The sequence below is a fragment of the Cervus elaphus genome, chromosome 26, assembly GCF_910594005.1.
Source record: "Cervus elaphus chromosome 26, mCerEla1.1, whole genome shotgun sequence".
NCBI lineage: Eukaryota > Metazoa > Chordata > Mammalia > Artiodactyla > Cervidae > Cervus > Cervus elaphus.
Window position 1 is genome coordinate 38248276 of NC_057840.1, and position 25111 is coordinate 38273386.

Sequence of the window (25111 nt, forward strand, 5' to 3'; positions counted from 1 at the left end):
CATCACCCTATGAAGCAGAGATGTGTTATTAGCATTTTACTTTCACAGCTGGGTAAGTCAAGGCACAGAGGCATATTAAGTTGCTGGTAACTTGGACAAGGTCACGGTCAATGACCTTGGGAGAGAACTGTTTCTTCTTGTTTTTTTCCTCCATGTAGGGGAACAGGCTTTTAACCACTCCCCCCGCCCCCCCCCCCCCCCCGCCCCCGGCCTTTAAAATATGCCTCTATTAACACACATGGAGTAAAACTCAATAATAATGTGTCTTGCAGTAAAGCAAATTTAGATGTAACTGGATTGATAACGGCCCTTGCCTCCTTATCTGGGTTCTTATCTGGGGGCTGGGGCTTGCAATTAGGAATTAACTGCCCTGTGATCATTTGGGGCTTGTTCAGTGCAAGGAAAGCTCGATGGTTTCGTAATCATCTTACTAATCTTTATTCTTACGCTTTTCTTCCTTCCTTCCTATTTCTCCCCCTCCCTCTCTTTCTCTCTCTCTATAATTCACACTGATTTTCATTCACCTTGCAGCAATGCAATCGTATATTTCATGTGACTTAGTTCTTTGAAACCTACTTATGGTGGAGTTTTCCTGTAACTAATTTCTCTCCTGTAAAATCTGCACTGACATCTTTACCTTTTAAAAAAGTTAAGTTTAATTCACATACCATAAAAGTCACCTCTGAAAGTGTACGAATCAGTGGTTTTTAGTATACTGACAAAGTTCTGCAACTGTCACCACTATCTAGATCCAGAATATTTTCATCACCACAATTAAAAAAAAAAAAAGGAAAGAAGAAAAACCCTTGTGCCCATCAGCAGTCTCCCCTCCTTTCTGCTCCTCCCAGCCCCTGACAATTGCTCCTCTGCTTTCTGTTTCCGTGAACTTGCCTGTTCTGCTGTTTCACAGAAATGGAATTGTACAATATGTAGCCTGTTGTGTCTGCCTTTTGTTTAGCATGATGTTTCTAGCTTTATCCATGTTGTTGCATGAAGCAGTACTTCATTCATTCATCCTTTCTATGGCTGAATAATGCTCTTTTTAAACCCTCTTTAATCCCACAGTACAGTAGGAGGTGGTCTTCAGGTTTCCTTTTTCTTATAGCACATCCCCCAGTAGAAACTTGTGAGTAATTTGTTGTTAGGATTCTTCTTCAGGGTCTTTAGTTTTTAAATTATTTATTGTGGCTTTCCTGGGTCTTCACTGCTTCGCGTGGGCTTTTCTGGTCGCAGCAAGTGGGGGCTACTCTCCAGCTGCTCGGGCTCCTCACCGCGGTGGCGTCTCTGGTCGCAGAGCACAGGCTCTAGGGCGCTCAGGCTTCGTAACTGTAGGGCACGTGGGCTTTGTTGCCCCATGTCATGTGGAATCTCCCTGGACTAGAGATCAGGTCCCTGTTACCTGCCTTGGCAGGTGACTTCTTAATCACTGGACCATCAGGGAAGTCCTCAGGGTCTTGAATAGAATTCTAGCTAAATAGCTTGTAAGGGTTTTGAATTTACTTACTTCTTTATCAAAGTTCTTTAAGTATCAGAAATGCAGTGGTGGCTGTTACATGCCCCTGAATATAACTGGAACATCTGGGGATGGTCCTCCCAGCTCTTCAGAGATCAGGTTCTGGTGGAACAAAAACTTGGGCTGAAGATCCTGTTGCCATGGACTTTGGACTTCCCATCAGGGACCCGGATAATGTACCATGGAAGCGTGGAAGCCACCCCCCGGCCAGCACAGCCATAGCCTCCTGGAGCACCAGAACATGGGTGCACCTGTGTTCCTTCCCCCTCCTCCGGGAAGGCCTCCGAAGCCACCCCATTGTAATGTGCATGGAGGTGGCCTGCAACACATGCATGCCTTGGAAACACCCGCCACGGTCCTGTTCCTCTAAATGTCCTTTCAGATGCTGAGAATATTTATCACAAAATAAGTGGATCAAATCATGGCAGCCTGCTATTAAGAAACATTTAGTACCAGTATTTACTTCTCTCTGTTTATCACCAGAGACCTTGCATTGTCAAGAACGTCACCAATTGGAATGACCTGAGGTCAAGTCCACTTGGAAGATTTGTGAAATTGCATCTTTCTGGATGGCATTTCTATAATGATAGCATTTGCTTCTCTACAAGCTTAATGATATTCAAACTGCTGCCTTGAATTTCCTTGACACAAGAATAATAACAATAAAGAAATGTAGAGTCCCAGATAACTTCTGAAAAGTAGATTAGTTTTTATCTTTGTCAGAAGAACATAAAGTAATAGTGATCTGTTTGTTAATGGTGCAGATTAGGACTTGACCAGCTTTTGAATGTAGTCAACAAATATAGCTATTTTTTTCTCTTACGGAATAGTCCTTCTGTTTTTTCATTTAAATGGTTTGATTTCATTGTCTTTCACTGATCAATGATGATTAATATTTGCCCGGATGACAGTGCACAGCCAATATCATTAATGAAAGATGTCACAAACCATTGCATTTTTAAGTAAAAGCATGAGCAAAATGTAGGGAAATCTGACTTAATTAAAAATGATCAATGGTATGCAAAGCTTGCAAGTTGAAATTAAAAATTGAGAGATGTTAAGCTTTTCTGTGCAAATGAAGTCAATGCTCAATGTGTGTTGAAAACATTAGTTTAGAATTTTATATAGTGGGTGGAAGCTTGGAGATCTGAAAAAATATTGTAATTTTGAATTTACAAAATGCTCTTTCCTTCTACTGGCAGCCTTCATTTACCAAAATCTTTACCTTTTATTAAAATGGCAGGCACTCATGGTGTTTTAAATAACAAGATACAGGATAAGATGAAGGAATTGGATACTTTCTAAGATTCGTTTCAGATGTAAAATTCTTTGGTTCTTTATAAACTGTTCATTTATGAAATTACAGAGTAGAAATTCTGAGAAACTGAATAAACTGATTAAGAATATAATTTATCCAAGCTGTATATCTGACAAGAGTGAGCACATCATGGATAGTGTGACTGGAGACCAAATTGTGTTACCTGAACGTAACTACAGTTGGCCCTCTTTATTTGTAAGTTCTGCATCCTCGGCTTTAATCAACCATGGATGGAAAATACTATTCTGTGCTGAAAGGACTTGAACATCCTCGAATTTGATTTCCCTGAGGGTCCTAGAACTGGCCCCGCTCTGATACTGAGGGGTGAACGTAGAGATAAAACTGTTAAATGTTAAGGATGTACAGCTTTCATGCCACAGGAGATTATGTGGTTGAAAACTTGATTAAACCATTTATTATTTACTTGTAACTTCTTTGATATTATTTTTTAGACTTTTCTTTCCATCATCTTCATAGAAGCTTATCGTTCTGTAGTTTTCAACTCAGAGCAAGTCGAAGGGCTAATGATTAATCAGATAAGACATTTTTGATCCCAAGGTAAAAATCCCAGTTAAATAGTCTACACTATTGATCAGAGTGCTGTCCTTTAAATTGCTCTAGTGAGTGTGTTTCCTCTTTATTAAGGAAGTGAGGAGCTAGCATTGCTTTGCCCTGGCTGTGGACTGTGTGCTTTTTGGTATAGGTGGTATTCTCTGCTGTCACTGACCCTCCCAGAGGTGAAGTTGAAGTCCTGGCCACAGAGAGGCAGGGACAGTTCTCAGCCATCAAGGCACTGCCCATCAGTGACATTTTGCAAGCTTATGGGTCTGTTTTTGGTTTTCATATGAACTGGGGGAGGGTGGTTTTTGCTGCTTGGGGCCGTGGTACAGGATGTCCTGCCTGGTCAGATCCGTCCCTTCCTCTGCAGAGACGTGCTCCTGGACATCCACATGGTAAGAAGCACCCAAACCATGTCCATTTTACAAATGGACACAAATTATTTCTTCCCCACAGCTACAGGGTACTGTGAGTACTTTGAATTTTCTAGGGGTGCAACACCTCAGTACATCAAGGGAAGTTTGACCTTTGTTTTGTTCAGAACTTTGTCAAGAGTTTTTGCCCGCTTGGAAAAATCAGGTCCATGGGATTCTCCAGGCAAGAATACTGGAGTGGTTTGCCATGCCCTCCTGCAGGGGATCTTCCCGACCCAAGGATGGAACCTCCGTCTCTTATGTCTCCTGCATTGACAAGTGGGTTCTTTACCACTAGCACTGCCTAGGAAGCCCAAGGTCCTACGTGCCATGGGGCAACTAAACCTCCATGCCACAGCTAGGGGAATCTAGTTGGCAGTGCCCTATAGGCATTTAAACCTCCACCAAGACATGCCACCATCGATCTTTGATGAAGTGGAGATGTTCCCTGTGAATCTCTGTGGGCAGGCTTCTCACAGCTTCATCACAGCTGCTGGAATGGTTGTGTCCAAGCATTTACATATTGAGACATGTGTTTAAACAAAATTATGTTACTTTCCATTAATTTTTTTCCCTTGTGGTGGATTTTTTTTTTTTTTTTTTTTTTTTACTGCACTGGATGGCACAGGGGCTTAATTGCCCTATGGCATGTGGGACCTTGGGCTTCCCAGGTGTTGCTCGTGGTAAAGAACCCACTTGCCAATGCAGGAGACATAAGAGATGCAGGTTCCATCGCTGGATCGGGACGATCCCCTGGAGGAGGACATGGCAAAGCACTCTAGTATTCTTGCCTAGAGAATCCCATGGATAGAGGAGCCTGGTGGGCTGTAGTCCATGGGGTCACAAAGAGCTGGATGCAACTAAAGTGACTTAGCATGCATACACACACACACACAGGACTTAGCATGCGCACACACACACACACACACACACGACTTAGCATGCGCGCGCACACACACACACACAGGATATTAGTTTCCCAAGCAGCGATCGGACCTGCATTCCCTGCGTTGGAAGGAAGATTCTTAACCACTGGGCCACCAGGGAAGTTCCTTTGTTGTTGTTGTTATTATTGGCCTTGCTGAGTAGCTTCTGGGATCTTAGTCCCTGACCAGGAATTGAACCCACACCCTTGGGCAGTGAAAGCTCAGAGTCCTAACCCCTGAGCCACCAGGGAATTCCTTCTTATGTTACTGTTAAGGCATGTATTATTTTTTTTGTGAAATTAAGTGTGGGGGTAGCCTATGTTAGAGAATTTTATTTCAATATAGTAAAAGTATGTATTATCAAAAGGGGGCCTTGGGAGCTTGAGAAATGAGAATCAGTGTATAATAGGCTTTCAAGCACAAAAAGCGCAGTTTCGAAATAATTCCATTCTCATTGGTTATCCTTTCAATCTCCTTCAAATCACTCCTCTGCCCACAAACCGAAGCAGAGCTTGTCCTGATGCTATGACTACCATCGTTTCTTTTTTTTTTTTTTAAGTCTTACTGTATTAAACAGGGGAAAGCAAATGTTCTCCCCTCATGTGAGTTTATTTTTGGCCTTGGGGTTGATATAATACTGAGTTTTTAACTCGATTCCTCTTAGAGTTGCTGTTCCTGAGTACGCAGGAGGCCTGCTCAGACTTTCTGGATCTCTCTTTTCTGGGAACCAGCTGAGGCCCGGGCAGAGCACCTCGCCCACCCTCCTATAGCCGGGAGCCGCCTGGTGTCTCTGGGCGCTGCTGACAGCCACCTGGGTGGGTGTCGGAGACTGGCAGGAACTTGTTGCCTGGTTGGGTGAGGAGGAGGCAGCCGGCAAGACCAGGCTGGTGGGGAGGCATCAGTCATATGAGCCGACATCCTGGTTGCCGGCTGAGCAGAGTGAAGGTTCCTAGGGAGGGGTAAGCAGCAGGCGAGATTGGCAGGGACCACCCCCCCAAGATTCCCAGGCCCCCCGTTTCCTGAGAGACCCCTTTGGCACATCAGAGTTAGTACCTGGATAGCCTGTTGCTTCTTATGGGCCCAGGGGAAATGAATGGCCACGCGCACACTGCTGCATATTAACTGTGTTCAACTCGCTTTGGATGTGATGTAAGCATTAACTTGGAATTCACGTTACAAGCGGGGGCTTCTCATGGCTGTGTCTTCTCTTGTTGTGGGGCACAGGCTCGAGAGCGTTCAGGCTCCAGTAGCTGCAGATGTGGGCTCGGTCGTTGTGGTTCTCGGACTCCAGACCGCAGGCTCAGTAGTTGCGGTACATGGGCTTAGTTGCTCCGTGGCATGTGGAATCTTCCTGGACCAGGGATCAAACCCATGTCTCCTGCACTGGCAGGTGGACTTTTCACCATTGAGCCCCCCAGGGAAGCCCTAACATTTCTGATTTTAAGTTGATCCCCAGGATGTTATTGAGCACAGGTTTTTGCCCTTCATTATAAAGAGTTTGGGGTTGCCAGTTACTTGGTTGACTGGGATAGCTGTGGGGTCTGTACTGATGCTCAGAACTGGAAGACACTGAGTTTCCATGGGTCTCACACCTGGAGTCCCATGTTTCCCTCGGTCTCCCCCACAGAAACGATAGAGTGTGCAAGAAAGCAGGGGACAGTCAACTCCTAGTACAGCCTGCTCAGGATGTCATTACTCTCCAAAATCATTTGTTTTTAAAGGGGAGAGATGTCTGAGGCTGGTCTCGTGTGCCACACCTGACCTAGGACCTGGTACCCATGAGTGTGCACTGCTCAGTGCCCATCTGACCAGGGAATAAATAAATGGAACTCGTCCACATGGAGGAATGGAGCCTAAGACTTGAGACATCGCTGCTCACCGCTGAGCAGAAGCTCATGTCAGCCAGTTAGATGATGTTGTTTAGTCGCCAAGTCATGTCTTGACTCTTGGTGACCCCATGGACTGCAGCACGCCAAGCTTCTCTGTCCTTCACTATCTCCCAGAATTTGCACAAACTCACGTCCATTCAGTCAGTGATGCCATCCAACCATCTCATCCTCTGTCGTCCCCTTCTCCTCCTGCCCTCAATCTTTCCCAGCATCAGGGTCTTTTTCAATGAGTCGGCTCCTTCTCATCAGGTGGCCAAAGAATTGGAGCTTTAGCATCAGTCCTTCCAATGAATGGTCAGGGTCGATTTCCTTTAGGATTGACTGGTTTGATCTCCTTGCTGTCCAAGGGACTCTCAAGAGGGTTCTCCAGCACCAAATGTTAGATATTTCAAATTGTTAGACCTCACCCCAAATTGTTCATTTCCACAGGGAATAAGGTTATAAATAGATGTCTTGACTTAAATATGCAACTTGGTTATTTTTCATTATTTACAACTGCATTGGCTAAGGACTCTTATGCAGTGCGTCTGAACATCTTCTGCAGCGGCAGAGCCTGGGGTGGGCGGGAAGCACGTGCCTGGTGATCTGTGATAGGGATCCAGTGGCCCAACACGTGTCGAGGGGACAGGACCACACAGAGGCTCTCCCAAGGTGGGGAGCCTGTTTTTGGCCGGGAGGGGAAGGATATATATTTACTCACTTTAGCAGCTGGTGCTCAGGCTGTGGGCAGAGTGTAAGTGGGGCTCTACATAGGCGTTTGGCACCCAGGACAGGATGTCAGCGCGGCGCCTGTTTAAAACCGCTTTGTAAATAAGCGTTAGAATTGTGTCGGCCTACACTTCTTTTTAGCCAGTCTGCTCTTCTTCCAGAACCTGCTTTGTTCTCATTTCTCCTCTAGTCAGAACACCAAGGGCACGCTACTTTTTTACAGACAGGGACGCCGGTTCAGTTGAAATCTGAGGCTCCTGGACCCAGATCCAAGGTCGAGGACACTGTCAAACTGGGCTTCCTCATGCTTTGTCACCTCCAGGACAGAACAGGTGCACTGTTGGGGGGCTGGAGAAGGAGTCAGTTATCCCAGAGATTCTGTGGATCCAGATACCAGTTACCCTCTTGCAATTTGGGCAGCGGAACAGCTCTGAGACTTCCTATCTTGGCAGAACTGTGTCCTCCTCTTGGATCCCAGGGTCCAGCCTTGGTGGGAACTGGATCCTATGACCTCTCCTGTCCAGGTCCTGCCTCAGAGAGGATGCCAGCTGCACCCAGGGGCTCCATACAATTAAGCGGCACCTCTCTGATTCATAGTAAAGCCTTTCGTCCTGGGATGGGCAAGGTTTGGAGAGGAAGGGCATGAGATATGTGCCGTTAGCAGGTAAGCACTTTGCCTTTGTAAGAGATAAAAGGTGGTTCTGGGAGTTTCCAGCATCTAAGTTCCAAAATTTTGTGAATATATTGAAGAGATGACTCAGAACTCAAACTTGGCACCCGCTTTTGACATCAGCCATGTTATTTTCTCCAGCATCCATCTGGCGCCTCCGGGCTCCACGGCTCCTTGTGGCCATGATGTCTCTGAGATCTTCAGGGGACTTGAGGTCACCTTCATTTTTGTGTCCCCAGAACTTAGTGCATACCTGACACAAAGTAGGTGCCATAGAAATCGTCTTCACGGATAAATGCGTTGACTGCATGTCCTGTTTCTTGTATTTAATACAACTCTTTGGAAATATTGGAGCTTTTTCTTTTTAAAATAAAGGCAGAAATAAAGCAAATTTGACTCTGTTGCCTAGGTAATGTACTTTTTTATCACATGGCATCTGTGACATTGCTCTTGATTCCCTTGTACTTCTCTGTGACTTCTCTCTAAAGAGAGTTCTCCTCTGCTGTGCACAGTCCCTTGACGGTTCCAGGGTTCTCTCCTTGGTCCTGTTCTTGTACCAGTCTGCACATTCTCCCTGGGGAGCACCGTCCATCCCCGTGGTTTCATGGCCAAGTGCATGATGTTGGCTCCAAAGCCATATTCCTGTGCAGACCTTTCTTTCACTACTGGACACCTGGATGTGTTGCATTGGATGGTCCCTGTGCATCTCAGATTCAGCTCTGGCAAAGCCAATGTTGGGATGCCCACTTCTGTCCCAACCACCCTGTCACCTGAGACATGAAAGCCACACTCTGCCTTCATGCCTGCCTTGTCTGCATCTCCTTATGTGAAATAGGTGGCGAAGAGGAGACCCGTGGAGTTGACCTGTGCAGACCCTCTGTGTTCACTTGACTTCCCTGTGTTCATGCTATTCTGCATTCATTTGGATCCTTCCTCCTCGTTCCGTCTCTGTTGCTGTGACTTTCTGGCCTGTTTTTCTGCCCAAGTCCTGCCTTCCATCAATTCCTCCACCCTTGGGCTACCTTCCCCTCCCCCGCCCCCACTATCCCCCACTTAAGACTTTGCTGAAGTACCTGCTTTGCTCTGAAGGCTGTTAGGGCCCCAGGGAGAATTAACTTCCTCCCAGAGTGGCCCTACTCAGCCCTGTGTGGCTTCTTCTCACGTCATCTCTGGTAGTTTGCTGTGCTTACATTTCTGTCTCCCCCTCCCTCACCAGAAGCACATCCTGAGAGCAGGGACTGCGTCTCATCATCTTTGTGTCCCCAGCACCTTGCACAGTGCCTGGAAAAGAGCCCGTTTTCAAAAAGTGCGTGTTGAATGCATGGATGGAGAGGTGCGTTTGTGCTGAATACAGGAGGAATGTGGCCTGTTTTCTGTTGGTCGGTCTTCTTTACACAGAGGTGCATGTAGCAGCCTCAGTGGTGGAGGAACAGTGGTGCATCACTTTTGGTTTAGAGTCTGACCTTGCTTCTCATGTGGTCAGCTTGTTGGCGAGTGGACTGTTCTCTGGTGTGGTGTTAGGGGCCTGGAGAGGTGAGTTTGGTATCCCCATCTGTCGTTTCTTCCTGAAATTTGCCCAGGGATGTCTCATGCTTTTGTGATCAGCACTGTGTTATGGGGCTAACTTACTCTACAGCCAACAACAATGAAGTGTGGTTTAGACAATGTGGTCCTTTACTGGGTGGGGTCAGGGTGTTGGAAGAAGTAAAAGGAAGAAGAAATAAGAGCCCTAGAATTCTGTAGACCATTAAGACATTTTCTTTAGGTCTCCTCTTGTGCAGTGATCGGTAATATCAACCTGGATCATGGACCAGCATTTCTGTCCAAGAGGTCCATCAACCTCCTAGGGCTCCCATAGCTTCTAAAGGTCTACTAGCAACCACTGTCCTTGCCCCCTGCATGCTGGATGGTTTGCCACTGTCTATTGCTGTCTTTTCTGCCTAGATCAACTCAGACAGGTATGAGTTTGATGACTTGTTATAGTTGACTGGAATCAGAAACCATCTGGTTTGCCTACTTGAGGGGAAAGTCTACTAAATACAAAAATTAGAATGAAAACTTGTGTGTGGTTTTGGTAGAAGCTGGTCATTTCATCTTTCTTGAGTTTAATTTGAGGACCCCTGGAAAGAACTATTGAAAATAGTGTACATGTATAAATGAAGATTGGAAAACCACTTGCTTTACTTAACCTTTTATATCATTTCTTAACCCAACCCTTTATATTATTTCTTAACCCTAATTCTGGAAGTTAACAAGGTTTGCTGTTCCTCTTGGGACTTTCAATTTACATTGCAATTGTGGTTCACGCCAGAAAAAGAACAATTATGCTTGCAAATGAGCAAGTTGTGGGTTGTAATAAGAATCTATGGTGTTACATCCCTGGTTTGCCCAGTTATCCTTTATCATCACCTAGCCAAAAATAAAGAAAGGGAAGTAACCAACACTTTATATAAAGTACTTAGTGAAGTTTGCACAACAGTCGAGTTTGACAAAATCTGCCAGGCATTTGAGTTATTGTTTTGCTTGGTCACTGGCCTTCTCTGACCAGTCAGTCAGATGTTGCTGCTTCCATTAGCCAGGGCCCAGGTCTATTTCAGAAGCCCAGCTGTGCATATGCTAACTACTGTATCACTGAGGACCATGATATCCTGCCTTCTAGGTTTTACTTTTTTCTTTTACTCTCTTTCTCTGTCTGAGCCTTTAAGCTCATCACTACTATTCTGTACAGATGGCCAAACTCGCCTATGTTTTTGTCACTTTTCACGCAGATTTCAGCAACGTCCCTGATGTCACAACTGGCCTGAAAAGGAGTCAGACTGATGGCACACTGGATCAGGTTTCCCACAGGGAGAAGAAGGAGCAGACATTCAGGGTAAGACTCTGTCCCAAATCTTAAAGAAGGACATTAGCAGGCAAGTGTTAATTCCTGCCTGCACCTGAGGTGGGGGAAAAAAAGATGGAGTTATCCTACCCCTGGGTCCAATGGCCAACACATTTTTTTTTTTTTTTAAGAAAATAGTTTTCTTCTTTATTGAAAGTGCAGTTCTAGTAGGCACCCTTGACTCTGGCCCGACCTCCTGTATGACCTCTGACATCCCACTGAAGAGCTGGGCAAATGTGGCCGTTCATGCATTAGGGTGGTTTGACAAGGAGAATCTGTGTTCAGGCATTCTGAAGGTCACAAAAAATTACAAAAATTTTCCTTTACTACTTTTATTTTGCTGAAGATTATTTTAAGGGTGTTGTCTTTTCGTTGTGGTAAAATACACGAAACATACAGTTTCCCGTTGTCGCCATTTTGGAGTGTGTGTCAGTGGCATTAAGTGCATTCACAGTTTTGTGTAAGCCATCACCATTTCCAGGTCTTTTTCATCCTGCCTGGTAGAAACCCTCGACCTGTTAGACAATAACTACCTATTCATCCCACTCACTGGTCCCATGGTAACCCCCATTATACTTTCTCATTTGCCTATTCTGGTTACCGCATAGAAGTGTGGTTGTAGAAGATTTGTCCTTCTGTTTCTGCGTGATGTTTTTGGGGTTCCTCTGTGTGGTAGCCCGTATCAGGACGTTTCTCCTTTTATGGCCGATTGATGTTCCATTGTATGTATATACTACGTCTTGTTTATCCACTCATCTACTGATGGGAACGTGGCTTGTTTCGACCGTTTGGCTGTTGTGAGTAATGCTGCGGTGACACTGCCATACAAATGTCTGTCTCAAAGCTTGTTTTCACTTCTTTTGGGTCCACCACTCTGAGTGGAATTGCTGGGTCATGTGGTAATTCTGTGTTTAGCTTTCTGCAGAACAGTCCGACTGTCGTGCCCAGACCACTCTGTACCCGTTTCCCATTCCCACCAGCAATGTATAATGGCTCCGATTTCTGCACATCCTCACCAACGCTTGTCACATTCCTTTCCTGCATTTTTAACTGTTCTTAGTCAGCTCTCCTTTCAGGAATGGTCCGTCTGACATGATGTCTTTTAGTTCAGAGTCCAGTTTTAACCGACCTTGAGATTATTCATGGTTTCTCGCTCTTGCTTTCATCTTAAATACAAAGCAAGAATGGAGGAAATATAAACCATCACAGGCATTTGAATAAGACTTACAGCCTGGTTACACCCCAGTTGGGCTTAAACTAATGCTACCAGGAGCTGGTGCCTTGGTCATGGCCAGTGGTACAGCCTCAGGTGACTGGTGGCCTTCGGTTTGGGGCAGAGGGGATGGGGTTAGAGCTTGCCAGTTTCAGGGCCGATTCTAGTGGCTGCTGACACCTGGTCCTTACCTCTCTTCCCTGTTTTTGTTTCTCATCCCACCCCATTCCCTATCCACTTCCTCCAAAATCTCCCTTCTCTTTCTTCCCAATTCCTCATGCAAACCAATTACTCAGCTGCTTTCACTGGTCTGGTTATACCCAGGAGGCAATTTCTTTTACTAAACTGAAGTCATACGGATTTTTCGTCTTTCTGCTCTGTTCCAACTCTGGTTGGTTATTTACTTTTGGGAACCCAGTGTTATAGCTCAAATTCATTGTGTGTGTGTGTGTGAACGAAGCAGTGGATCCTACAGCATCAAATGGATGTGTTTGGACTGCATTGTCTTAAATTTAAAGAAAAGTTAATTTACACTTGGTTGTGCTGTGTCTTGGTTGCTGCACGTAGGCTTTCTCTAGTTGTGGCAAGTAGGGGCTACACTTTATTGTGGTGAGTGGGTTTATCCTTGCAGTGGCTTCTTGTTGCAGAGCCGGGGCTCTAGGCGCATGGGCTTAAGTAGTAGCAGCACAGGGGCTCAGTTTTCCATGGCATGTAGAATCTTCCCAGACCAGGGATCGAACCTGTGTCCCCTGCGTTGGCAGACAGATTCTCATCCGTTGTACCTCTAGGGAAATCTCTCTTAAATTTTTTAAACAAGGCAAATGCTAAGGAAACCCTCAAGAAGCTGGGCTGTCTAAGATCCTGTGCCTGGGGGCACTGGCATATGGTGGCAGCTTGGGGGTGGGGGAGGGTCATGAATGCCATCGGGGATAATGGTTTCCTCTCTGCCATGGTCTGTTTGAGTTCCAAGTCAAAGTTCTTAAGAAGGAAATGCTTTTCCAAGTTTTATGTTACGATTCAGTGAAATAAATCTGCAGAAAGTTACCATGTTGAGGCTATTTCCATTTCTGTTACTTAACAGTAGTTAGCATAACTAAGCAAAGGTTTATAAAATGAACATTGGGGCATCCGTTAGAAATTTAGAAGAGGAATGAAGGATGCAGTTGAGCTCAAAATTGGAGCCCTCTGAGCTCATTTTCACTGCTAAAATGATTAAAGGATAAAGCAAAGGAATGCCAAGGAATACAGAAGAAAGAAATATTAAAAAAGAATATTAGCATGTTAAGCACTTGCTGTCAAATTCCTCTCAAGTCTAGAGCAGTTATCATCTCATCTTTTTCAAATCTGAAGAGATCTACCAATAATAATGGATGTCAGTACATTTTAAAAACATTCAAGCAAATGCATTGCAGCTACTGAGTTTACATATTCTTTGTTCCTTGGCAAAGAAGAATCTGTGATCATCAGAAGTGATCACTGTGATGGATGGTAGTGAAAAGGAAGTGTTGAGCTGCAGAATTAAAAAATAAAATTTCTGTTCTTATTGTTAGCCGCCTAGGAAACAGTGGGTGACATCTAAAAGCAACGCTTGTCTGTTTTTCAAATGGTGATCTGGGGGTCTGATGGTGCGTGTCCAGTGTGTGCTGGCCCTGGAAATGTCCCCTGGTGCCCATAGGAGGTGGTCAGTCCCCAGAGGGGAGACCTCCCTGTTTCCTGGGCTTCCCACGCTGGCCCATCAGCCCTCTTGGGGATCATTAATTTCTGTTCAGATAAGATCCCGGTTGAACCTGGGCTGTTTGGGGTATTTCACTCACCGTATACTAGATTTGAGAATAAGGAATAATTTCCCTTGAAAATCAAATGCGGCCTGGCTTGATGAAGCACAGCTGTAAGCAGGGCTTTTGACAGCCCTGCAATTTCTGCAAATGGGTTATAATTGATCGCCTTCTTTCTCCTCAAGGGTGCCTATTACTGTCACGGCTCTTTGTGTGGTCTGTCACCCTCCCCTGTGTGGGGACCTTGTTTTTATTCTTTCCCCCAGTATTGTTAGCAATTAGCTCTCACTATTATAACAGTTGGGAGTTTGAAAGGAATAAACAGTTTCTCTGGGGGTGAGGGGGTTGAAGGAGTTTCTGGTTTGTTTGGGAACTTGAGGTGTGTAAAGCGGTCCCCAGAAGGGTTGCTGGTGTGGTTTGCTGCCCCTGAGCTGGCTGGGAAGACGTAGCACTGGTGATTGGTGGTTCTAGCGTCTCCCTATGTGTCCTGACCTGGCACCTTTCCAGAGCCGGCGGGCTCAGGGCGTGAGGTGGAAATCCGCAGCCATCCCCACCCCCCGGGCTGCCTTGGAGGAAGAGCTTGGTGGCGCTAGGATGCCCTTGTGAATGTGACTTGAAAGAGCAGTTTGGGATTTTTTTTTCCCCCTCCGCCTGGGGATGAGAGTGAGAGCAAACGCATGTCATACTCACTTCCCAACAGCCGACTGTAGATGGAATCGTTGCTCCCAGAGGGAGCAGATTTCCCTGAACTTTTCCTGTCTATGTACGGCACGTAAGTAAACCGAGGGATCTGATTCTCAGGGATGTGGATTCCAGATCCAAACACAGGCGTGCGTGGTGCATGGTTTTCTTTTCTCTGTCTTGAAAGTTGATTTTTACTCTGAAATGTCTCAAGGCTGTTAGGCAGAGAAGATCAGCCTTTTTTTCCAGAAGGGATCCTGGCAGTAATCTTCAAGCACTCTATAGCTCAGGATAAGAGAATTCTCAGATAGTCGTTATTTGGTGGCGTTGTCAATTTGTCCTCTCTCTTGCCAGGGTTGCATAGGTCTCTAAATGGACATCTGATGTAATAGTTCTGTTGTTTTGAAATATAAAGATATCAGAAAGTCCTAGGGAAATTTTGAATATTTGCTCTGTAAAAGATGTTTGAAAAGAGAGAAGGAGAATTTGAAGACAGTAAATAATTTTAGGCTTTGTCAAATTTTCTTGGCGCGTTGTGCATACTTGTATTGGGCTTAAGGCTGTGAAAGAAAATCCACAAGGGTGAAACCTGTTTTCTACCAGGTAAGCAGCGTTTTTACTTTCGTTGTTCATGATTAAATCAGTTTTTTTTCAGCTTTTTAGAAGAATTTTATGTAATCACCTAGGGTAGCTTTGGCAGTGATTATTTTTGCAGTTTGTAGGCGTTGTTTTGGTAGAACAGCGAGCTTTGAGAATCTGGAGACAGAGAGCCTTGACAACTGTATGTTGTGCTCTTTGCAATTTAATCGCTTTAGGATATATTGTGCCTGTTTAGTTTTTCAAAGTAGAAAAAGGGCCATGCATTGATGATTAGGTTTTGGTACTCAGCATGATCTTAACTTGCATTTAGTATTTGATGCCTGCTCGCTCATTTAGCTTACTTAACCTTTTGAGTTTCTCACATGATTTGCTTTTAAGAGCTTACATCTCTAAGAAGCTAAAGGAAAAGGATTCGTGGGTCACGTTGTTTGTTTTCCAGCATTTTTAATTATATGTCTTGGTTACCTTTCTCTTGAGTATCCTGTGTTATTTCAGGATCTCTTGGTTGTAAGATGCTTTGGTTAAAAAGTCAAGCACAAATAGAACTTATTTATAAATAGTCTTTCTACATGGCTGCTATTCAATAGAGTGATATAATCATGATCCTTTTTCAGAAACTGAACACACTGATGTCTAAAATGCATGCCGTCTGACATAATTCCTGGAGGATGAACAGAGAGGTAGCATCTTTGAAGCAAACTGGTCCTTGAGAAATGACTTGGGGTCTGATTAGTGAGACAGTTATCTTTTGCAGAGATTCAGTTCTAGGTAGCCAGGCACTGGTACAATGGAAAGAACTCTTCATCTTATGGTAGGGAACTGGAATCTGTGTCCTGAGCCACCAGGCTTTACCCCTGCGTACCCTGAGGTAAGGCACCCAGCCTTTCTAATAAGCCTGTGTGTCTTCATCTGTAAGTAAAAATAATAGCAGTCCCAAACCTGTGTTGCAGAAAGGATCATGGATGACTGGAAGCCCAGACATGAGGGATTATTGGGCGAGCAGTCCTTCTCCCCGACTGGTTCACATATTTGCATGTTCTGAATGCTTTCCCACTCTACTCACCTAATGCAAGACTTAGTCACTCGGCTGCCTCCCGAGTCTTCTTGAAGTTAGTGTCTGTGGTCAAAGCCTGCTGAGCTGTCCCATGAGATGGAAAAGAATGGGGAACTAAGGGCCTCAGCCCTTGAGTCCTCTTAGCTCTTTGTCACCCACATGGAGACAGAACCTGCCCATCTTTAGCTTAATTTTCTTAGGTAGAGTGTTTTGAATTGATGACCTTTTCTGAAGGGTTGTTCAAGTGACTGAATAAAAATGGTTGTATGTTAGGTTTGCCTTTATCCTTAGCAGGAGTGAGCTGTGAGTGTGGAATGCTTAGAGGGTCTTGCCGACTCTTGGCCCTTTGCAAGAGAAGCATCGCTTCAGGGCAGAGGGAGGCGCCGAGGACACAGAGGACTCAGGCTGAGAAGGATCAAAGTTGAGTGGAGTTTCCCATCAGTCCTCAAGCACATCATTCTGCATTTCTAACACCTGCTTCCTTTCAGCAGGGACTTGGTGGCAAGTTGGTGAACTTGTTTGAAATGACTGGGGTTCATTTTCATTGGCTTGTGAAAGGTCGTTTGATCTCTTTGTAGTTTGTTGGGTTTTCTTTTTTTTTTTTTTTGGAATTTCCCATTTTCCTAGCATCAGGATATTAGCCCCCTACTCTTCTTGGTCTGTCTTTGATCATTCGGGCTGATACGCCCAGGAGATGCCAAGTCTCTGCTGGGAGTGGCCGGAAGGACATCACTGACCCCTTTGTGGCCGCGGATCATTCACACCCTCTGTCCCGCCGGGTTCGATGCCACCCACAGTGTCAAAGGAGAGAAGGCAAGGAAGAAAGGAAACCAGATCTTAGTGCCGGGGCGATGCTTGGGCACTGGTCATTGCCCAGTGATGATGCCCATGAGATCGGCAGCGTCGTGCCCAGAGCGGGCTGCTGCTTGGCCCAGTCTGGGACAGGAGGGTGTGTCCAGCGGGCAAAGAGATCTCACTGGTGGTGGCATCTCCCTTCACATCCCCGCGGCTGTGGGCTGGGGTCCTCAAGGGGTCTGCATCAGGAACACATCCCTGCACAGAGCCCCTTGGCCAGTGGCAGTCACTGCTGCTGAGCTGTGGGCCACCTGGAACTGCTCCCAGCTGGGGGATGCCCAACAAATGCCCAGCAGCCCGAACGCCCCTGCTGGGAACCTGGGCCAGAGTGGGGGCCCATCGGATGCTGCGAGCTGACTGGGGGGGGAACTTTGTGAGCCCGGGGCCCTGTGCTCACAAGGGAGGTGAGGCGCCACGTGCAGGCAGCAGGGCGTGTGGGGCCCCCAGAGATGGGGGTCTCAGCTCAGGGAGGCCTGGGGCCACCCCTGCTCTCCTGGTTCCATCTGTGAGGTGGGGACCCCGGCCCCTGAGCCCCAGCAGAGCTGCAGGTGCAGGGCTCCCCCAGCCGCTCCCCCTTGAGCCCTGGCGTTGTTGGGGGCATTCCTGTGGGCGCTCTGACTCAGTTTCCCTCTGGGCCTCCCTTCGCTCCTCTGCTGTCCCCCAGCCCCCACTTCCTCCCGCTTCTGTCCCCCGCTTTCTCCCTCCCCTCCAGGCTCTCCCGTTCCATCCTGTTTTTCTTTTTTTTCTGGAAAGAAGGAAAAGGTGTCATGGTGAGGCATCTGCAGAGTCGCACAAGGAAGAGGAGAGGAGAGGGGCCCGGGGCGGCGGCGGCTGAGTCACCCGCGGGCGGGCTGTGCCGTCGGGCCTGCTAGCAGGCTGTGGCTCTGGATCCACGGGCTGACGGGGTGGTGACACACGCGGCCTCACACTGCGGGCGATGACTCACAGGAGAGCAACTGGAAGACGCCCCAGGGCCCGGCCTCCCGGGGTTGACCCTGAGGACAGTGGCCGCAGGGATGGGCAGCCTGGTCTTGGGCCGATGACCAACCGGCCATCCTGGATTCTGGTCCAGGCACCTCCTTCCTTCTCCTCCCCTTTGGAACAGCAGGGCCGTGATATTGCTTCCGTCCTCTCCATGGGGAGATTGCAGAGGGCTCTGTTGGTCCTTCCGAGGCAGGCAGAGTAGCCCGCCGGCCACCCCCACCTCGGGGGCGGACAGGGCCCTCAGCCCGCTCCTCGAGGTCTCTCCCTTGATCCTGGCGCCTGGACGAGTCCAGGAGGGCTGCGGCAAGTTCCCGGTGTTGAGGAGGGGCCATGCGCTTTTGGATACGGCCGTGGGAGATGTTGTAGCAGTGGTAGCCTCCCTCTAGCTCCCAGCCTCGTCCTCTTTGGCGTTTAGCTACTTTTCTCCATCTTTACTTTCTTTCTCGGCCTCCCAGATTGGACAAGGAGTTATGGAGACTGTTTGGAGAGCAGAAGGGAGGGAGTCTGGGTTTCTCAGGCCAACCCCTCACCTCCATAAACACCCCTGGGGGGCGCTCGTGCATTCTCAGCGGAAGCCTGCTGGGCGTGGGGTGGTCTCACACTGAAGTCCCTTTGGCCTCGGACCAGTCATCTCATGCCTGTGTCTGCGCAGCTGAGAGGCGGATCTGTCCACCTTGGCGGCCCATTCTGGCTCCGGGCGTCTGTAGTCCCTGACACCCATCCCGGTCTGTCTTTCTGTCCAAACATGTGATCTAAAGCGGTCTTCTGCTTGACAGCCTTTTCATCTCATGAAGACAGAAAGCTGCTTAAAAGAAAAATAAGTTTTAGAAGAACCCACTCAGACTGAATATTGGGGATTTATGGTCTTGCACACACTTATTGATGTTATTTAAGGTAATGGTAAGTGAAGGTGGGGGGATGGTCAGAGATTTTATTCCCGTATCCGCTCTAGGCTTTCCCTCTCTTACTTTGTTTAGGAAATTATTTAGAGCAGACCATTGGAGAATCTTCTGAAAGCTATAGGCCCTCAGAAAACTGCGCAGGTACGTATGTAAAAAGTCACCCATGATTCCAGGGAGCTCCTTGATCTTACCACGTTTATCTGTGGATTCTCCCCTTAGGAATTGATGAACTCTGGGTTTGTGATTCTATGTATTGATTTATTTGGTGTCTCCATGGCTGCTCGGGCTCTCCTCTAGTTACAGTAAGAGGGGCTACTGTTCGTTGTGGGGTGCGGGCTTCTTACTGCGGTGGCTTCTCTTGCTGTGGAGCACCGGCTCTAGGGCGCTCCGGCTTCACTAGTTGCGGCCCGTGGCCTTAATTGTCCCACAGCACGTGGAATCTTCCCAGACCAGGGATCGAACCTATATCTCCTGCATGGCAGACTGGTTCTTTACTGCTGAGCTACCAGGGAAGCCCTTGGAGTGAACATCTGAGTCATCTGGCTTCTGTCTTGACTTAATGCGGTGGACATTACAGAGTCAAGTATCAAGTACCCTAAGTAAGACAAGCTCTGTGTTTGTGTCAAGGTAGCACTTAAACTCTGTTTTCGTCTTCAAGCCTGATCGGTTGTGTGGGGCGGGCTCTCGGTGCGCTAGTCTTTGAGTGGGTTAAGAGACTGAGGAGCGTCGGATGAATGACCGCCCCTCTCTGGGTGGCACGCATCTCTAGGTTGAGACGAGGAGGCAACGTTGATGGTGGTGGGTGGACGTCCCTAGATGCCCACCAGCTGTAGCATCGTATGCTGGGTGTCGGAGCATTTCAAGAAGTTTTATTTTCTGTAATTAGTGGGGAAAAACAGTGATGTTGGGGGGTGGGGGAACATGCATTTAAATTTTGATTCCAAAGCAGAATTGTGTGAAACTCATTTTTGTAAAATGAACAGCTGTCTTGAGGGGCAAGGAGGCAGTGGTTTACATGCGTAGTTTGGGGGGGTCAGGCAACTCGTGTGTGTCTCTTTCGAGAACATCACCCCGGCAGCTTCCACATCAGCACGGGAGCTGGTCTCAACTGCTGCGTTCTCTTTCCCTTCCTTTTGAAGGAGTAGCAGCCGCAATTATCATCTAATTTTGACTTTAATATCTCCCAGGAATGGGGGTATCATCACATTGCTTTTTCATCCTTTTACTAAAATCTCCTTCACAAAGGTGCTCTTGGCTGTTAGCTCTTGTTGAGAGCTCTGAGCTAGTCCTTCACTTGTGTGTACGTGGAGATGGTGGTTGAATGAACAGTCTGATTGTGCTGGGTCAGGGACAGTGTATTTGATTCTCAGTGCTTTTTGGTGCCTTTCATCACTTGTAGCAGATTTCTCACCTTTTGATAATGTCCCAGCCCCACGGTGTCACCGCTTTCACTTTAAAGAAAAAAAAAAGGTTCTGAGAAATTGTTTCGACTCATTTGGCAATTTCCCCCATGCTCTCTTCTTTGAGAAGATTTCTTTGCCACGTCCTTGCGGCTGGGCAGCTTAAGGCGTGGAGGTCAGAGGCTGGGGAGGGACTCTGCCCGGGAGCCCTTCACACAAGCAGATGTTTGTGTCTTTGCCATCTTCCATCCCAGGTTCCTAACTGCTGCGAGCAAAGATGGGATTATTAATTTTGTGAATCAGTCTCCTGCTGTTCTTGATAATAGCATGAGGAACATGGCAGCAGAAAATATATGTGTCATATAAGATGTTAACATTACGGGAAACTGAATGAAAGTTTTACAGAAACTGTCGGTCCTTGACAACTCTTTTGTAAATCTCATGCTTGTTGTTTAGTCTCTAGTTGTATCTGACTTTTTGCAACCCCACGGACCTGTGTCCACGGGATTTCCCAGGCAAGTATACTGGAGTGGGTCACCATTTCCTTCTCCAGAGGATCTTCCCAGCTCAGGGATTGAACCTACATCTCCTAAATTGGCAGGTGGTTCTTTAGTACTGAGCCACCAGGGAAGCCCAAACCTCACGTTATTTCAAAGTAAAAATATATTAAATATCCAAAAAGCATGTATTTGTCACTAATATAGGAGCCAGGAGAAAACTGGAGGTATGTTTTTACAGGTGCCCTTGATTCTTTCCGCCTTTTCTCCCTCTCATTTTTTTGCACATTGCCACCTCCCTCTCCCTCTTCTTGTTTGTTCAGCCTCCAGTGCCTGCCTCGGTCCCATGACTCACTTTCCTTCACACCCTCGAATCCTTGGCCGTCACCTAAGTTCTCTAGTGTGTGCAGGAGACAGATGTCAGATGAGGAAACTCTTTGTGCAATTGCTTAGGAAGTCCTGGCCTGGCATTGCACAGGCTGGGGGTTTCATGCCAACTGCTTAGAAGCCACAAGTGTCACATAGCTTGAGGAGCCCTGCTGTCTTCCTCCTCTCAAGCTGTTCTGAGCTGGCTTTGGAGACTAGACTCCATTTCCTTCTCAGTTCAGCAACCATAAGATAAAGGGCAGTCAGATGAGAAGCCTGCCTCCCCTCTAACCTCCCACATGGCCTGGGGGCTCTGGGTATCAGGGTGGGGCCAGGCATCCTCTGCTCACCTCTTAGTAGCCTCGCAAGATGTTGAATGTCATGAATTTATAGATGATTTTCCAAGATGGAAAGACTGATGATCAAACCAGTAATCTCAGGTGAGACTTAAAAACAATTTTCTATGCCTGAGGCTTTTAAAAAAAAGTTTTGTTGTTGAAATGTAGTTGATTTACTGTGCTGTGTGAGTTTCACGTGTACAACAAAGTGCTTCAGTTATACAGAAATGTTCTATATTTACATTGAATAATAGTCACAGCATCTCTGATGTCTTTTGGATTTGCATGAGTGTCTATACGCCCCTTCCCTATGTCCTCACCTGTTCTCCTCACCCCAGGGAAGCATGGCTTTGGTTACTTTGTATTTACCAGCTTGTATTTTCTAGAAGTTTGATTGGAATTGCTAAACCATTTGTTAACATGGACATCATCCCAGGTTATGTATTATTACTTCATTTCTGTTACTTAGGCTAGATTTTAGAGATGAAAGCGTAGTCGCTCAATCGTGTCCAACTCTTTTTGACTACATGGACTCTAGCCCACTAGGCTTCTCTGTCCATGGAATTCTCTAGGCAAGAATACTGAAGTGGATTGCCATGCCCTTCTCCAGGGTATCTTCCTGACCCAGGGATTGAACCTGGGTCTCCTGCACTGCAGGCAGATATTCTACCATCTGAGCTACAAGGGATTTTAGGGATAGGTTGGTGCTAAAGTCTCAGATAAATGTGTATGAGGTGGGCACTGTTCCATATGAGATGATTATTTTGAGACCCTGTTAATAAGAAGCAATCCAGAGTAAAGTAACAGACTGGATGATCACGTTGCTAAAATCCAGCAAAAATTTAAACTACAAGTAAAAGGCCACACAGGTATGTACCTGTGTGCACTCAAGACAGATGGTTCTATCATTACTTGTGCCCAATTAAGTTTCTCAGGATTTTAACAAATACTTTGATTTTTTTTTTTTTTTTACGTTTTTGTTATTTTTTTTCGCCCCAAGTGTACAACTTTTTGGAAACCAAATTCCAAGCGTTATTTTCAGGCAAATGTTAGAACTGAACATCTCGGCCTTTTTATGCACACAGGGGATGCAGCAGGTTTCAGACAAATTCTAGCACCTGGCCCCTCTCTCCATAAGTCCGTAGCTGTGTTCATAAGTGAGTGCGGGGCATCCTGGTTGATGAAACCTTGTGGAGTCGCTGTCATTGGAAGTCAGTGTCAGAAGGCACCGACCTTCCAGGGGGCGGGTATATGGGGAGGGGGCGGGCTGCCCCCTCCTGAAGCTGCAGTGGGGACCACCTCGGTTTGCTCTGCATCTGTGTCAGCTCTGATGGACACAGCAAGATTGTCAGTGATGAGTGGAAATGTCCAGAGAAGGTCTTTAGGATTCATAATTTGCACCAAATTCAGGCAGGAAAGTGGTTCCTTCATTCCCCCAAATCAGCTCACGGGCCCGTCTGCCTGTCCCGATCGGGGCAGCCACGGCTGGGTTCCTCCTGGAGAAGGTTACGGGGCAGGGCCCAGCGTGCTTCGCGTCTTGGGCCCCCTTTCTCTGCCGCCGAGTGTTGCTCTCACCCTCAGTTGACTCTGATCATCCCCGTGGCCAAGGCTATTCTGAACCGCATGTTTGCAGTTCACATTATGAGGGTGGGATACATGAGAAAAATAAGAGGATTCCCTAGCAGGATTCCATCCCTTACTGAGCTCATTTGAAGAGCAGAGGTCGATCTCTTGACTTGCTCTTACTGGGCGAGGCAGGAGGTGGTTCTGAGTGCGGGAGACTGGCTCCATCTCCCTGGTCCGTGGGCTTTAGGAAAACCGCCTCACCCCGAGTCCTTATATCCTTATTCACTAAAAAAAAAAAAAAAAAAAAGGATTATATTTCCATGACAGGTTCATGGAAGTGAAATGACTTTGCAAAGTGCTCTCGGCATGAGATAACTTGGCTCTTCATGCGCACTGTAAATTTTATACACAGCATCTCATTGAGACCCCTTTTCGCCACAGAGCCCTATTGGATAGGCATCATGAGCCCCTTTTACTCTGAGAGAACTGAGATGGGAGAAGTTAACTGAAGGTCCAGTTAGTGGGGGCCAGCATTCATACTCAGCTCTGTCATTTTCTAAAGCCTGTTCTTTCTGCCACACCCAGTAAGGGGAATGGTGCTGATTAGAGATGAAAGGGGAAAACCAGACAAATAACAGTGCCTTTAAATACAAGAGATTTAAAAGCAGAGCAGCTCTCTTTGTTCAGTTGCAGGTATGACATTAGAAATCCGGACACAACTTTTTAGTTCTTTGGCTTAATTTACAAGCATGGTTAAGCGGCGTAGAGTGTTATTTTTGATATTGTTTTTGGTTTTGACTTTTAAAGACTCTCTTTCATAGAGTTATAATGAAATTCCCATAGTTGTTAATGTCAGCAAATTTGAAATCTGTTGCAGAAGAGTTCTCAAGTCCCAGAATTCCGAGTACTAGTATCTGATATTTGCATCTGACTAGTAATTAGTCTGATGATTGGCTGTGCGGTTTTGTACTCAGGGCAGGCCACATGTGAATATTTTAACCTCCAAAAATTATTTCAATAGATAAAATTCATGTTTTAAAATCTGCCACTGTATGATAACCTTAACATTGAAATCATACAGTATAAAAAGTAGCTATTGGTCTTTAGGAAAAAAATCTTTAAAAGTATATTGTGAAGGTACAAGTAAGTACAGTGAGAAGACCACTTATATCTAAACAGAAACCCTCTTCTCTCCCAGGGCTGGTTCGGTGATTTCTTCCCGAATCTTCAGTGCCTTGATAGCTGAGAGTTCCTACCCTGGGTATATCTGCAAAAAGCAGAGGGTCTAGTAATAGTTATTTTCATCAGTAAAGCCTAGAGAACATTTCTCCAGTAATTTGCAACTTTGCTGATCTGAACATACCTTTTCATGTTGGATTTTTCCATTGGATTTTTCCATTGGCACTCCTTGTAGAGTTATGTAGACCCAAAGTAAAACCCATCCTCAAAGGGTTAAAAGAAACAGTTTATTTGTAAATAAACAATAAACACAATAAATTGCTTCTCCTTTATTTGCTATTTTTCCTGCTGTCTTTCTTTGGTGTTGGGAGAAGCACTGCAGGAAAAAATGGTGCCTTTTTAACAGCAATAAAGGTCCTAACAGTGTCTGTCTTGTGGATTCCTACAAAAATATTTCCTGAGATAAAATTATCATATGGCAACAATAATATTTAATAAAAGGACTAGCTGGGACATTGGCAGGATAACATGAATTAAAAGCAATGAAGTGCATGGAACTTCCCTTGTGGTCCAGTAGTTAAGAATGGTGGTCGATTCTTCCACTGCAGGGGCCACTGGTTTGATCCCTGGTCAGGGAACTAAGATTCCACATGCCACAGTGTGGTTAAAAAAAAAAAAAAATTAAAGAGCAGTGAAGGGCAGATTACAAGATGATGGTATTGGTCCTTGCTCTGTGAAGTCCCCCAGCACCCCCACTTCCCTACAGATAAGAGGGGTCTGTAAGAGTGTGGAGGCCCCAGGCTTATGTTCCACAAGAAGGTAGAC

At 46.2% G+C, this 25111-nt stretch overlaps 1 protein-coding gene across 7 annotated transcripts in view; it reads left to right on the forward strand.

The window, feature by feature from the left end:
* Nucleotides 1-25111, forward strand: part of TIAM2 (TIAM Rac1 associated GEF 2) — a 237974-nt gene that overhangs the window by 181998 nt on the left and 30865 nt on the right. For all 7 annotated transcript variants that reach the window (XM_043888332.1, XM_043888330.1, XM_043888336.1 and 4 more), the window contains one exon: nucleotides 10764-10867. In XM_043888332.1, the coding sequence (XP_043744267.1) occupies nucleotides 10764-10867 (104 nt within the window). The remainder of the gene's footprint in view (nucleotides 1-10763; nucleotides 10868-25111) is intronic.